The sequence below is a fragment of the Hypomesus nipponensis genome, chromosome 15, assembly GCF_054491055.1.
Source record: "Hypomesus nipponensis isolate SF chromosome 15, ASM5449105v1, whole genome shotgun sequence".
Classification (NCBI taxonomy): domain Eukaryota; kingdom Metazoa; phylum Chordata; class Actinopteri; order Osmeriformes; family Osmeridae; genus Hypomesus; species Hypomesus nipponensis.
Window position 1 is genome coordinate 9,738,230 of NC_140375.1, and position 13,775 is coordinate 9,752,004.

General features: G+C 41.3%; 2 protein-coding genes across 3 annotated transcripts; one reads left to right on the forward strand and one right to left on the reverse strand.

Moving 5' to 3' along the window:
- Positions 1-191: 191 nt before the first annotated feature.
- On the forward strand, positions 192-2,393 carry LOC146257442 (uncharacterized). Of its 2 annotated transcripts, XM_084674562.1 has the most exons (6): positions 192-427; positions 793-888; positions 1,017-1,129; positions 1,231-1,354; positions 1,466-1,638; positions 1,787-2,393. In XM_084674562.1, exons 1-6 carry the CDS (start codon positions 388-390, stop codon positions 1,850-1,852), a joined length of 612 nt encoding a protein of 203 aa, XP_084530688.1. In that variant the 5' UTR covers positions 192-387; the 3' UTR covers positions 1,853-2,393. The 2 variants fall into 2 exon arrangements, with proteins under 2 accessions (XP_084530688.1, XP_084530687.1); XM_084674561.1 differs by having other exon boundaries at positions 1,466-2,393.
- A 608-nt stretch (positions 2,394-3,001) lies between these two features.
- On the reverse strand, positions 3,002-13,514 carry appbp2 (amyloid beta precursor protein (cytoplasmic tail) binding protein 2). Its single transcript, XM_084674821.1, has 13 exons — positions 13,124-13,514; positions 11,815-11,903; positions 10,655-10,806; positions 10,340-10,463; positions 9,890-10,058; positions 9,691-9,780; positions 9,351-9,418; positions 9,151-9,256; positions 8,913-9,037; positions 8,305-8,390; positions 6,256-6,446; positions 5,700-5,865; positions 3,002-5,408 (listed from the first exon to the last, which is right to left on the reverse strand). The coding sequence occupies exons 1-13, from the start codon at positions 13,259-13,261 to the stop codon at positions 5,146-5,148; spliced, it is 1,767 nt and encodes a 588-aa protein (XP_084530947.1). The 5' UTR covers positions 13,262-13,514; the 3' UTR covers positions 3,002-5,145.
- Between the last annotated feature and the right edge of the window lie 261 nt (positions 13,515-13,775).

A 13,775-nucleotide genomic window follows, 5' to 3' on the forward strand; every position in this document is an offset into this window, starting at 1 on the left:
GATATATCCAGAGCCATAGAAAAGTAAAATCTTTTTCTATGGCTCTGGATATATATATCTATATTAAACATGCTCTGGTGTAGTGTAGTGCACAGCTATTTTCACCATTGTTGCCTAGAGGTCGCTGTCACGTTGCATCATCTTAGTTCCGGTGTGAGAAACGTCATGATTTTGCGCACGCGTAAGGGGGAATAGGGGAACTGAATTCTCCGGAACATCGGGAACTTGAGTGAAGTGCGCGTTGGGTTGGAGCTATTGGGACCATAGACATAATACGGTTGGGACAGTGTTGCGTCTAATATTTGCTGAATGATTAAGTTGTTATCGAATTTATAACATTTTAGGTAGGTCATTTACAACAGCAAGGACAGGTTATAAATAACTGGAATGGGACTAGAGGTTTTGCTATATTGGCCTAACATTATCGGTGAGATAAATTAATTTGTGCAAAGTATTGTCTTTAAGTAGCACAGATCCTCTGTCGCTCAATTTTTTTTGCTTTATCACAGCTAACATGATTGTCCCAAATGGATTAGTATCGCACATGGAGGAAGTGAGGGTCAGAGGGTATCCCAACTAGCCTAGAACTACATTAATGTTAACATTAATGGTAATTACCGGTGTTGCTTATAATCGAGATGAACACAAACTATTACAAAAACTCTAGATCTTTAATAATTGAGACATAAGGCAGACATTTTGGAATATATATATAATTATAATTTATATATATATTAATTATAAAATATTTGAACTCTAATATATATAGACTAATATATTTTGATCATACAGGTTATGTTCGAGTTGCCCTTATATTTGCTGCTGCAACCGTCCCCGACCAACCATCTGTTTTCCTCTTCCTCTACTCAACCTCTGTCATTCTGGATGGTAAGTAACAATACGCATATTTCCGTAGTTCTTTTAAATTGTCGTTTTCATAAAATAAAACAACAAATGTTAACATTCACTATTTGCTTGAACATAAGAGTCATTTTTATTTATTTATTATGTTTCAGGTTTTGATGGTTGGGTTGCTAGGAGGCTTGGACAGATCTCCAGGTTTGGAGCCTGGTTGGACGTAGTTGTAGATAATCTTGGCAGGGGGATGTTGTGGACTATGGTTTTTAAGGTAATAACAATGGTGATGAACATACTTTCAATGCCTGTCCAATATTTAGTATATCTTTCTCCTTTTATATTCTATTAGTATATCTCTTTTCATTGTTGTAGTGTGGTTGGCTGGTGTCTACAGTCGAGTGGTGTGTGCTTGTATGTAACCACAACTCCAGAGGTGCCCATTGGAAGAGCAGCTTCGCAGACAGCCCAAGTTGGATACAGGCCATCATGGCAAATTGTGTTTTATTTCCCTAACATTGTTATTAAAAGCAACAATAGATTGCATTGCTAGTAGTTCTAAAGAAAGATATGGTGACGTACACTAAGAAACTAAATACTTTGTTCCTAGGCTTTTGGACACCCCTTGGAATGTGGGTGATTGGAGGTGTTCATGGCCTACCCCTGTGGCTCTATGGTCTTCAGTGGGGGGTCCTTTCCTACTCCCTCTGTTTTCCTCCCTGGCTCCAGGCTTTTGGGACAGTGTTCCTGACTCTGGGGAGGCTCTTGGGTCTGTCCGTGGAGGTACCAGACTGCTGCATGCTGGAATTAGAAAGATGCTTGTCTGGAAAAAAAACACTGATGCATTCTGTGATCCCTGTAGGCACTAAGGATCATCTTGCTGGTCGTGTTTGGTCGTATGGCAACTTTGTAATCTTTCTATCTTTCTTAGATGTGGAGTATATGGTCTCACATAATGTACCTTACCAAAGATGAGGCGGAGGAGAAAAAGGAGTGAAAGGGATTGAGGCTGTCAACCCTAAGACTGACCCTACAGGTCAACTACACAGGCACTATTCTACCTTCAGGTTCCTAGTGGACATTACGCTATATATTCACTCATAAGTTAAATTAGTCTGGCCTTTCTTGTGAATGCAAAGGGTTAGTCGATATTTAACTGCGAGACACATGGTGTTTTGCTCCTATGGATTTCTTCTTGGGAATACTTATGATAAAATGTACTCATGCTGGTATCCAGTGTTATAAATTATTATTTATGTGTAGGAAAACACAAAGAGAAAACACAATGCTTATAGTATATAACTACTGCTGTTGGTTGGATATTAAAAAAAAACGTTTGAACGTGATGCGAGTCTAATACCTTACAATGACCTAAGTGGACTAGTGTAGGAACCTAAAAGCAAGAGTTACTTCAATGTAACCGCAAATTATTTCATCTAGGGGAAGGACTTTGGTTAAGCAATGTTTTCAATGTGCTGATCATTTAATTGTATTTATTAAATTATATTGGACCAATAAAGTTATGAAGTACTGAGTGATTTAGTTTGTGTTGAGGACCAGTCCTTTCTGGCCTTTAGTTTTTCAGTATGGGATTAAGAATGTTTAATATATGTATTTCTTTATGACAGTAAATTACATATTTATGAATATATTATAATTAATACATAATTATCAATGCTTAACATGTGTGTGCATAAATAATAGACCAGGATGAAAGATGCATGTGGGTGGATACATTTGTGCCTTAATGTGTCAGAAATTAATCACCATACCACCGTATATGATTCCATGTTCAATATCTGCTGTCATCCTTCCTTATAATAAGAAAATAGGAGCAGTTTGACATGATCTGAAAATCTACCTGTGGGATGACACATTAGAGGAATGTCATAGTACTTTTTACTAGCAGTCATATGACTGCTACCTGTAATGAGATCACTCCAAAATATTTTGAAAGCATTACTGTCAAAACAATATTCTCTTCTTCCACACCCTGATCTTGACAGTGTCACCCACTGCTACTCCAAGTCCTTGTGATACCTTGCTGGATATGTTTGCCATGCTCTTTCCACTCTGTTTCATCAGTTCTTTTCATCAGAAATACCACAATGCATAACATAACTCAAAAAGAGGAATACACATCCAGTGTTGGAGAGATCACAGCTTTATTTAGCATCATCCGCTTATCCATATTTGTTTGCAAGGTGGTCCCCTGTGACATAGTAGTCCCTATTCCCTTTCTCACATCGGTCTCAAAGCTGATCGCCATTTTATTGTCACATTCAAACGTCCCCATTGAGTTGCCTTGCTACATTCGAAAGGTAACATTCGTATCTGCAAGCCATTTGGAAGCCAGTTCCAACACAGTTCTAGACAGATGGTGGGGTCAGTCAGTCGCTTTTAAGGAGAATGGCCTAGAAGTAGCATTTTCAGCCAACTACAGTAAAACATCCTTGGCAGTTGTGTTTTTCCCAGAATCTATGTTATGTTCTTTAACAGTCAGCCAGTGGTTGCAGTTAGAGCTGGGGCATATCAGGAGTATGCAAGGGTGCCAGGGAGAAGAGCGTTATGGTGGAGCTGAGCGTCCTTTAAGGGCTAAGGCTTGGACATCAGCTGGGACTAGGTGGAGGAGTCAGCAATCTAGCGCTGCAGAGACAAACACACCGCAGAGGGGATGTCCAACTGCTGTCGAGCGACAAAGCACAGAGCAGTCCATTGTAGCACTGAGGCGAGAGCAAGGCAGACTTTTTTTCCCTCTGGTTAACACAAAAAAGCACAATGCTAACTTCACAGTGTGAAGAAAGTTGTGACATAATGTAACGTAAATGTAAGAGCACTGTGACAAAAACTCCATGCTTGAACAAGACCATTTTCTAAATAACCTTTTTTTGCAACATTTGATTGAGGCAGAACTTAATATAAAGTTGCACAAATACAGAGATGCTGAGAAAAGGATTCAGAAAAGAAAAAACTAATTTCAGTGACAGATTGTAAAAGAAAAATATTGATTTAGGGTCAAGTGCACAGAGAAGTCACACGTATCAGTCAGAGATACATACATCCTCAGTCCCCAATTTCAGTGTTTTTTTCAGAATAATGATGTAGTACAGCACTTTTGCACGGGTCCGCTGAGTGAATATCTGACACACACAGATAGACTTGTGTAAGGCTGGTATCCATCAACATAGCCCTGGATCACACAAAGCTCAATGTATACTGATGGCCAGCACAAATGCACACACCAGCGTGCAAGAACAGCACACTTATAGACAAGTGGTGAATTAAAAACTGCTGGCTCTTCAGGACACTACACCCGCCCACTCCTCCCCCCATGGTTCCATCCATGCCCTAACGACCAATTTTAGTCCCAAATCATTTGGCGCATACCTCTTCAAAGTTTAAACAGGGCTACATTTCACAGACTTTGCATATAAATTATTGGCATTTAAATTAAACTGTCAGTACTAAGCTTAAAGGCATTATCAAATCGAAGAAAAAAACTCCAAAGCCGGTATGTATCTTGTCACAATAATTCCACTGGTCCAAATCAATTCACTGATTACAATTACTGTGCTGAATTGTGTAAAAAGTAATTCTTTATTTTCCAGGACGTCATAAGAGGCCATATTTAACGACCACAAATACTTTTTGAAGGACTGGAAAGTTTTTTTTAACGCTATGAACTGCTCAGATGAAACCAACATAGTTTTACTGTACAAGTAACCAAAAGCATGTGGAACTTCTGTTGTCATCCCATGTCTCCCACAGTGGTTAAAATATAGCTAGTAGTGTTGTGTGTGTGGTCCAGAGGTCACAGAGTATATATGACAGGCCATGGCAAAAAAGCACATTGGGTATTTCATGGCATGTCTTGTCTCAGAGGGTGTAGGACCTGACAGTCTGGTCAGCTGCACTTGTTTCAGAAACCAAAAATGTCCTAACCAAGAATAAAAAGAGGCCTGTGAAGAATGCCATCGTCTTTTTGTCTTCCCAAGAGCTCTCTTACTCCTTCGGTTGAAAATAGTCAAATAAATAGCAGGCTCTCCGGACTGGTAAAAGCAGGCGGATTGAAGGTCCCATCAACGTTGCACGCTGCCACATGTATGCATGTACCTGACTAGGTGTGTATTTAACTTTGTTTTGTATATGTAGGTTTGTCCAAAACAAGATGCCAAAATAGAATTGGTAATGCCAGGAGAGGTGGCATGTGAGGCTGTAGATTCTGTGTTAGTGTGTGTTGTAGCATTTATATATGTATGTGTGTTTAGTTTATGTGCATGTCCATGTCCTTCAGCCAAGACATGGGCGAGTTGGTCCAAGGCTCTGGGCCAATAAGAAAGCCTGCACCACTTCCTGGGTCTGTTGAGGGGAGGTGTTGACATCCTCGAGGGCATCGGCCACAGCAAACTGCCTGTCCCTCAGTCGGTTCCAATTGGACAGCACATTGTGGTACTCAAACACTTTCTCATAGTTCGCCACTGAGTTGTAAAGCTTGATCAGTCCACGGTAGTCATACTCCAGGCCACTGTAGCCCTCCCCAAACAGCTTCTTGCCTGAACGAGACCAAAAGGTGAATGTAAGCAAAACATAAAAACACACTATATGTGCTCAGTCAAAAGTGCAAAAACAAATGAAAACGTAATCAAAATACACTAACAATAAACGTCTCAAAGTTAGTGATGTAAAGATCAAGAGGACTGATCAAGAGGACTGAAAAATGGCTCAATTGAACCAGACTGCATTTCTTGGTCAAGACAATACCGCGTTAGGCCTTAGCCTACCCGTATGGCACAAAACAAACACCTAACACGCTCATGGTCTGTGTTTTCATGCACATCTCTTACCAATAGCGATGGAGCGCAGGTAGAGCCTCTCTGCATCCTCGTACTGGTTCATGTCGTAGTTGTAGAGGGAGGCCAGGTGTCCCACAGACAGAGCTACCTCGTAGTCCTCCTGGCCCAGCAGCTGCTCCTTGATCTGGATAGCCTTTATGTGCATCTCCTCAGCCTCCTTTTTTAAAATAAATAAATACATTTTATATATATATATATATATATATATATAGTTCTTTAAACAAGCTTAGTCCATGGCTTTATTTCAATATGTATTCGTAATTGCAGATAGGCTACTGTATATTGGTGCATGCATTCTGCTTTATGGTATGACTCAACTTTATTTCTTAATTTAGATTTTTATCAAACCATTTTTTATGTGTCGAATCCCATCTATAAACATTTGTATCTTTGGAAAGGTTAAAACAGGTTAAAGGTTAAAACATAGCTGCGGTTCTCTCCACACAGTGGTAACTCATTTACACGTCTGGTCAGATTAACGATCAAGCAGCAAGGAAACTACGGCCTTGTCTATGACCTAAAAAGGGGCGTCTGGCTGTAGTCTGACCTTGAACTTCCTCATTGACTGGTAGAGACGCCCCAGGTTGCCGTAGTGCTTGGCGGTCTGGACGTTGAACTCTCCAAAGGCCTTCTTGGCCAGCTGCAGGGAGGAGAGGTGAAGGTCGTGGGCCTCCTGCAGCAGACGCTCCTCCGTCTCCTTGTTGTGGCAGTCAATGGCTATCTCCTCCAGGATCAGAGCTGGGGGATAAAGAAGAAATAACAATACAAGTTACACATCTCTCTCTTATACACGCCCACACATCTGTATGCGCTTGTCAGCATATTAAAACACAGATACAGACACACCACAGATTGTATAGTTATTTATTTCTCGTTCTGGGACAAGAGTAGTCATGCATATTCACACACACACTGGATGTGTATTCCAAGTAATATGTTTAGAGTGTTATTTAATAGTGACAATAAGCTGTGACTTTCGTAATACTGTAAGGTAAAGAGGAATGGCAGAATAATTAATCTGGAGGTAAAATGTGCTCTAGTACAAGATGATCAAAGTTAGGGCAGTAAAGACATTGAGTGACGTGTTAGGTTCAAAATTTGAAGTGTTTTTCAGTGATTAAATTACATTGTTTTATTAAAATGGACACAAGCAACCATTAAAATAAATAAAAGCTATGCAGTAAAATAATAGCATTCGTTTCAAATTCCCTCTCCATTAACTGTGTAACCTACTCCATGTGGAACACTCGTCAAAAATGAGTTGAGAAAATAGAATACTGAGTTTTCAGAGATTCCGGATGTGACTGTGACATAAGGATAGTTTCCATGATAACATCCTCAAACATGTATATAACACACTGCATTGCAGTCACTTTAATTTTATCTGAAGATTTCACACAATGGCTTCTCAATGTTTTACTCTGGTGACGGTCGCCCTTTTACTGGGTGTGATAAAAACCGAGCCTCCAGACCTGATGGCCCTCACAGACAACCAAACCCCGTCTGTGGGGACCATACACTTGGCTGCCACACCATCAAGAGCAAATCACCTGACCTTTGACTTTGACCACTTTCACTCTCAGACAAGCCTTCTTACTGAAACAAAGATTCCTCAGAGGACCAGATCAGCCCTGGTCTCAACCTTCAATCGTTCACTGACCCAAAACACTTCTGATATCTACATCCTAACAAACGAGCTGAAGCCTTCCATAGTGGACAGGGCTGCCAAAGTCCCCATCAAAATGGAAACTATCGATATGGATCCTGACCTATATGACTTCCTCCGCTTCCTGAACACGACTTTGGTACGCCCCATGACCACAGACAAATCCCACCAAAAGACAGGAGAAAGTCTTGTCACCAACAACGAGCGACATCAACAGACCGCGGAAAAGGATGAAAACACCATGACTGAATCCTCTTCAGTGCCAGAAGAAAAGCTCCTGCAAGCATTCTCCTGCCTCGCAGCAGGAACAGGCCTACTCTTTGTACTGACTGCCAGAGCAGTCTGCCAGGTAGGCTGGGCCACCGCCGGGTCACATAAGACAGAGGGAGGAGGTGGAACAATAATTATGGTTGTAGCTTGCTAACTTTGTACTGATATATTACATGACCTTTAACCAGGTCAAAAATTGTGCAGAAAGCCGAATGGAAAATCGCAGGAAACTGGGGACACGTAGAAAGCGTTCCACACGGTCTGAGAAGAGGGGAAAAGCTCTCTGAACTAACATTTCTCTGCCAGACAGATCTAAGACAGTGCTCATTCTCTGAGCAAATAATTAAAAAAATACAATAAAACTTGTATTTTCCTAAAATGGATTAAGTAGAATTTCTTTGTTCCTTTTGATCAAGTTCAAATTCAAGTCTTTTATTGTCAGATACACAGAACAACACAGGGTCAGACTGGGCACTGAATTTCTTTGGACAAGACAAGGGAAAGCAACCTGGCATAACATGACACACCTTAATCCCTCATTACACACACATACAAACACACAGCTGCACCAAAAATATCGCTTCTTGCTTCATTTATTCCTGTGCCAGACAGACAAACAGAGTTGTGACCGTGTGTAACATTGCACCAGTAGCAGGTTACCTTTGACCCTCTTGGAGGAGGCAAGCAGAAGATGGTCCTCTGGGAGGATGTGAGTTATGATGTCTATGGCACGTTCAGCATGGAAGCTATAGACAGACCCACAGAGAAGACACACATGCTTGAGTAAGGCACTATTACCTCTGAAAACCACAAAGCAAGAATAACAAATTCCAAGAATATTTATGGCCTAAAAAGGTTAGGTAGATGGTGTGACTAGTCTAGGACTTTGACATTTGAAAGCTTTGCCAACTAGAAATAAATAAATTTCACAGACTGGTAGAGGACGGTTGTACAGTACACTATTGCCTCAATGATATTGTTTATGTCCTTTCACCTCTATTACTCTACTATTTACTCAAGTACTGATGTGTTTTTGACCAATACTCAGAAAACCCCTCAGTATTCCATGCACTTCACTGCTATCCTTCAAAATAAAATGGCACCCACCCAAAGCATAACCCCAAACGCCAAATGCTATTAGAGTAAAAGCTAAAGTATGAACATAGCAAAGACCACGATTCATCATCTTCTGCGATGTCTGACAGGGAACCCATCACAGTAATGTAATTAGCGGGTCAGGCCAGGAATAGCAGCGGCAAGGTACTCACAGCGCATTGTCGAATTTCCCAGAGCTGTACTGGTGTACGTAGGAGGAGTAGGCTAGGTCCTCGTGCGCCGTCGCTACGTGGATGTTCTTTCCCCCGAAAACGGACTGCCGAATATCCAAGGCCGTCTGAGGTGGGGGAAAATATATTTATTTTATATATCTGTTAGGATTACTTCCAAAGGTCCTTAAATATGACAAATCACAAAATAACACAAATATAATGCTGTTGATAAACCCACCTGGTAAATGGCAACCGATTGACAGATATTATCAACATTTAATAAGTAAAATCCATAGTCTAGAAGAGTGTCGGAGTATTTAGGATGCTTGTGTCCGAAATTTTCCCTGAAACAGACAACAGTTCAAAATATGAAGACATCTAAGTTACAATAGTTTGATTAATGTTAAAATGAAACCAGGAACAAGCCATCTCTCCTACCTCGCCAGAAATACAGCATGTTTGATCAGCTGTTCTGCTTTCCTGAACTCCCTCTTCACCACACACGCCTTTAGAGACAGATAAGCGAACACCATGAGTCACCAGTCTCTTTGTTTGTATGCCCCCAGAAACAATGACCGGACTGAACAATCACACTGTATGGGCTGACTCTGTTGTATCCTTAGTCAGACACCTGTCACACAGCTGTAACCGTTTCTCCTAGTCAAGGGATCTTCTCCCAGCATGAGCAGTACAAACGTACTTGAGCAAAAAGTGCCTAGCAACATCTATTGTCATATTTCACAACACCGGAATAACATCTCGATCTCATTCAACCTACCTTTGAGGCTTGTCTGAGGACATCTACCACTACTTTAACAGGCAGGCCTGGAGTGATCTCCTTCATGGCCTCTATACACCACCGGTAGGCCTGAAACATAAGAGAGGATGGCCACGTTATTTCAAATGAATATCTCAAGAAGACATTCTGATAAACTGCATTTCAGAGCAGGGCCGAGTCACCCGCAGCAATGTTCTACCTCGTCATAGTGGCTCTTGGCAAAGAGTAAGGCACACAGCTCTCCATACAGTGCTGCCTTGTTGGCCCGGTGGCCGTGTTTGGACAGTTTATCCATGTACGACTGAGCCAGCTTGAAAGTCTCCTCTCCCAGGTAGTATTTGCAGTTGCCGTTGCGGACATGGAGTAACCTGAGAAAACCAGGAAGTCACAGAGAACATGGGAAGGGGTTTGGCATGAGAACTCTGGCAAAGAGTGGGCATAAGCCTTCTAACTACAATTCGTTTTTAATTAAACTACAGTGTTGCAGAAATCACCTTAAAAATCAAGTCATCATGAATTTGCAGTAAGGAAGGAATAGTTCAAGCCTTGTATGATATATTATACCAACACAAAGGAAAAATTGGGGCACTTAAATAAAGCTTACATTGTGCTATACCACCACTATAGGATTGTGAACACCTTGACTGACCTGACACAACACTCAACGGCACGGTACCAGTGAAGGACCTTATCATGGAACATACACAGCTGCAGGCATGACAGGAACACCTTCTCTGCTTCACCATACCAGCCTGCATCCGACAAGAAGCCACCTGAAGAACAAGCAGGACATTTGCTTCTAGAAACACCTCAGTACCCCCCCCCCCAAGAAAATACAAAATACAAAGTCAAATCAAACTGACATGGCCTTCCCTGCCTGACCGTTCACCCAAATTGCATAACTGCTCAATGTTCCAAAAACAAGCGTGATGTCAAAGACGCCCTTTCCCATTTCTCGACTTACCCAAAACAAAGCCAAACTGGATAGCCTTCTCCTTGACATGGTCATCGGACTCTGTGATGTAGGAGCAGCGTCTGCTGAAGGAGTTGGCCAGCACAGAGGCCACCTTCACGCCGTGGTCCATCAGAGCCTGGAAGCAATGGTGCAAGAGATGTCTGCCGACAAGATCGAGAGAAGCACACAAAGATGGACAGAGTCAGTCTGTTTGTCTGGTTCACAATCACTGCTAAAAAGAATTCCCCAAGAAGTCTGTCAAATTTCCAATCAACTGAACCGTAAACATACAATAGGTAAGACGTTTCCGGTAAAAATATCTTACCTATTGTCCTAGTTTTGCAACTTGTTCAACAAGATAGTGTTATCAGATTTATTGGGAACATAGAAGGTCCCACAGAGCCCATTCCTTAATCAAGTATTCTTACATTTGTTTTAAAACACTGACAAGATGTACTACCAGTGGTGCTTAGTGCTGCAAACTATCACAAGACTAAGACTATTGATCAAGTCAATCAAGCAAACTGTCAATTTACATGGTAGGAAGTGTGAAAGCCAAAGCAAGGAAACAAAAAGGGGTACTTATACTGTGGTAGAGGTACAAGCAGTGAAGGGATAACAAGGCCAAGACGGTCAATTTCCCCAAAACACTTGAGTGTCACATCACCCGCAAGTTTTGTGAATACTTACCAAAACCTTTTTTGACAAAAGATTAGACTAAAAAGGGACGCCTAGTAGGTGATCTTAAGATGTGATCATGTGATCTCTTCACCAAAGACACATGCTCATTCATATCCATTCAAAGCACACTTACTATCTCCCACTCACATTCACACAGCACTTGTTGAGCCACATCCCACTCAGTACAGCGTGTCTACGTTCACCTTTGCTCACATGATGTCACAAGAGGACAGAGAACAGTGTGTGTGTGATTAAAGGGAAAACAGAATGTCAATAAATAACTAATTGTTCAGTACTTTATATGATGTCAGTAGTTCCATCAAAAACAGAACAGGCATCCCTCCCAAACTGCTCATGTACATGTTTGTGCTCACAGTGGCACTGAATTGCTTTGTGGTAGTAACCACTTGGGAGGAAACATGGGGTGAGATTCTGTTGCTCGGTGTGGTGTGAGCTGACTCCCTTGGCCCTGACCCATGATGTCCTACCTTTTGTCTGAGGCACGCAGGACTTTGGCAAAGACCTCCAGCTCGCAGAACTCCCCTCCCAGCTGACAGAGCCTGCCTTGCTGGTAAAGCTGAAAGCGAGAGATAGAGATCTTAGATTTAATTGATCATCAGATCAGAGATCAATAGAGAACTGATCAAAGCTTGGATGAGAAAAAGATTATTATAGCTTCAGCTAGGGCTTTTATCTAGCTATCATTTGGGGTATATTGAGGCATCTGTATACAATGCCCACTGTTGTGCATTGAACAGACAAAGCTGTTGACAGGCAACATTGCTGAGGCAAAATAATCATTAGTCACTAAAGGTATTTATAAAACATTCAGTCAGATTTTCCTTTTATCTATGACAGAACATTGGTAACTGAAACAATGTCATGTTGAATAGAAAGTTAAAACATATGTATGCTGGAGCTAAAATATGAATCAGATGCTATTGATTTGGAATAGAGGCCTATATAGGTCACATTTCACGGTAATTATCAATCTGATTATTGTTGATTGGTAAGCATAATCAATCACTGACTAACATCACTAATTTATATTGTACAGTACACACAGCTAGCCATCCTAAAATGGTTACAGGTGCCACATGGACTGTAAATATGATGACTCTTGCTGTGCACAGACTCATGACAGAAACATAAATGGTGAAATATGTTATTCCTACGTCATTGGCAGACAGTCAAACTATATACTGCCAAATTCGAAAATAACACATCTCCCACATAGACCATGAAAGTGTGTGAAAGGCCAGGGTGTGGTGAAATTCAACTACACCCCCTAGGAAAATGGCTTGGCAAAACCCTGGTTAGGTAGGCTATACAAACTTATAGCTTGAGCTATAGCTTGAGCTAACAATGTGCTACAATGTACTATAAATATGAACTTAGTTAGCTAAAGCTGCTGACTTCAGTAAAATAATACAATAGTTAAATGGTTAATAACGCCGTTAAAACAAAGTTTTATATCTTGCTTGAGCAGAGTTAGCAAAGTCCCCCCCCCCCTATTATTTTACCAAATTAGCTAGCTTGCTGGTTAGGTGGCCAATCATACCGTAAATGCAACATAAAACACGTATATTGTTTGGCCTTTTGTCTATAATAAACAGCCTTGACAATACTAATGTTAAGGAACTGGTTGAGGAGAGTAACAGTCAACAAGCAGCCAGCCTCTATGCTGTAACTGGAACCTATGAGCTATAACTTTAGCTCGATAGTGCTTCAATAGTAAACACATTATTCAATAAGGCAAGTTGTGGCAACTTTGATTCAGAGAGTGACGATACTTACCTTATAGTACACATCAAACTGTATATTTTCAGGAAGGGAGCGAATGTCCCTTCGCGATCGACTGTAATTATCCACCACTGCTGATATTGCAGTGTTGTACAGTGTCTCAGGGATCCATTCTAGCTCCACCGCGGCCATGTTGTTTTCCTTCTCCAAATCCAGCAACAGACCCCCTCCAACTCACACACTAACCTTCCTTGCTACCTAATTGAGGGAAAAAAGACTTTAACTTTAAGTCCTCATGAACACCACGCTTCAACCTTACAAAAAAACAGCGCATCCACAGTGCTACAGTAAAAACTCTAGCTAACTGTCATATTTCCATATTTATGTCTCATCTCCATCAGCATGTCCCCTGTCTTCTGTTCCCGACCCCAAACAATCATCTGGGGATGGGGGCGTGGGGGTGGGGGGTTAATGCAATGACGCAATGACGCAAATGCTCAGATTGCGTGCTCCCAGGGTATCACCAGAGACTGTTTAAGGCTATTATATTATACATATTAGACATTCTCTGGTATCATCAACAATTCTAGAAGTTTACCCTACTACTGGGGGGTGTTCCATCAACGTCCCTAACGCAAGTCGCGTAACACCTATAAGTCTCACTTGGGTAAACGTCAACTTAGACTTAAGCCATAGCCATTCCACT

Bases quoted from the DNA above. Each gene is read 5' to 3' on its own strand.
- LOC146257442 (XM_084674561.1), top strand. From the start codon at position 388: ATGGGACTAGAGGTTTTGCTATATTGGCCTAACATTATCG. The intron at 889-1,016 runs GTAAGTAACAAT...ATTATGTTTCAG, and splicing joins AACCTCTGTCATTCTGGATG to GTTTTGATGGTTGGGTTGCT. The intron at 1,355-1,465 runs GTGTTTTATTTC...CTTTGTTCCTAG, and splicing joins ACAGGCCATCATGGCAAATT to GCTTTTGGACACCCCTTGGA.
- appbp2 (XM_084674821.1), bottom strand. From the start codon at position 13,261: ATGGCCGCGGTGGAGCTAGAATGGATCCCTGAGACACTGTACAACACT. The intron at 9,257-9,350 runs GTAGGAGAGATG...TGTCTGTTTCAG, and splicing joins CATGCTGTATTTCTGGCGAG to GGAAAATTTCGGACACAAGC. The intron at 8,391-8,912 runs GTGAGTACCTTG...GTCTGTCTATAG, and splicing joins GGGAAATTCGACAATGCGCT to CTTCCATGCTGAACGTGCCA.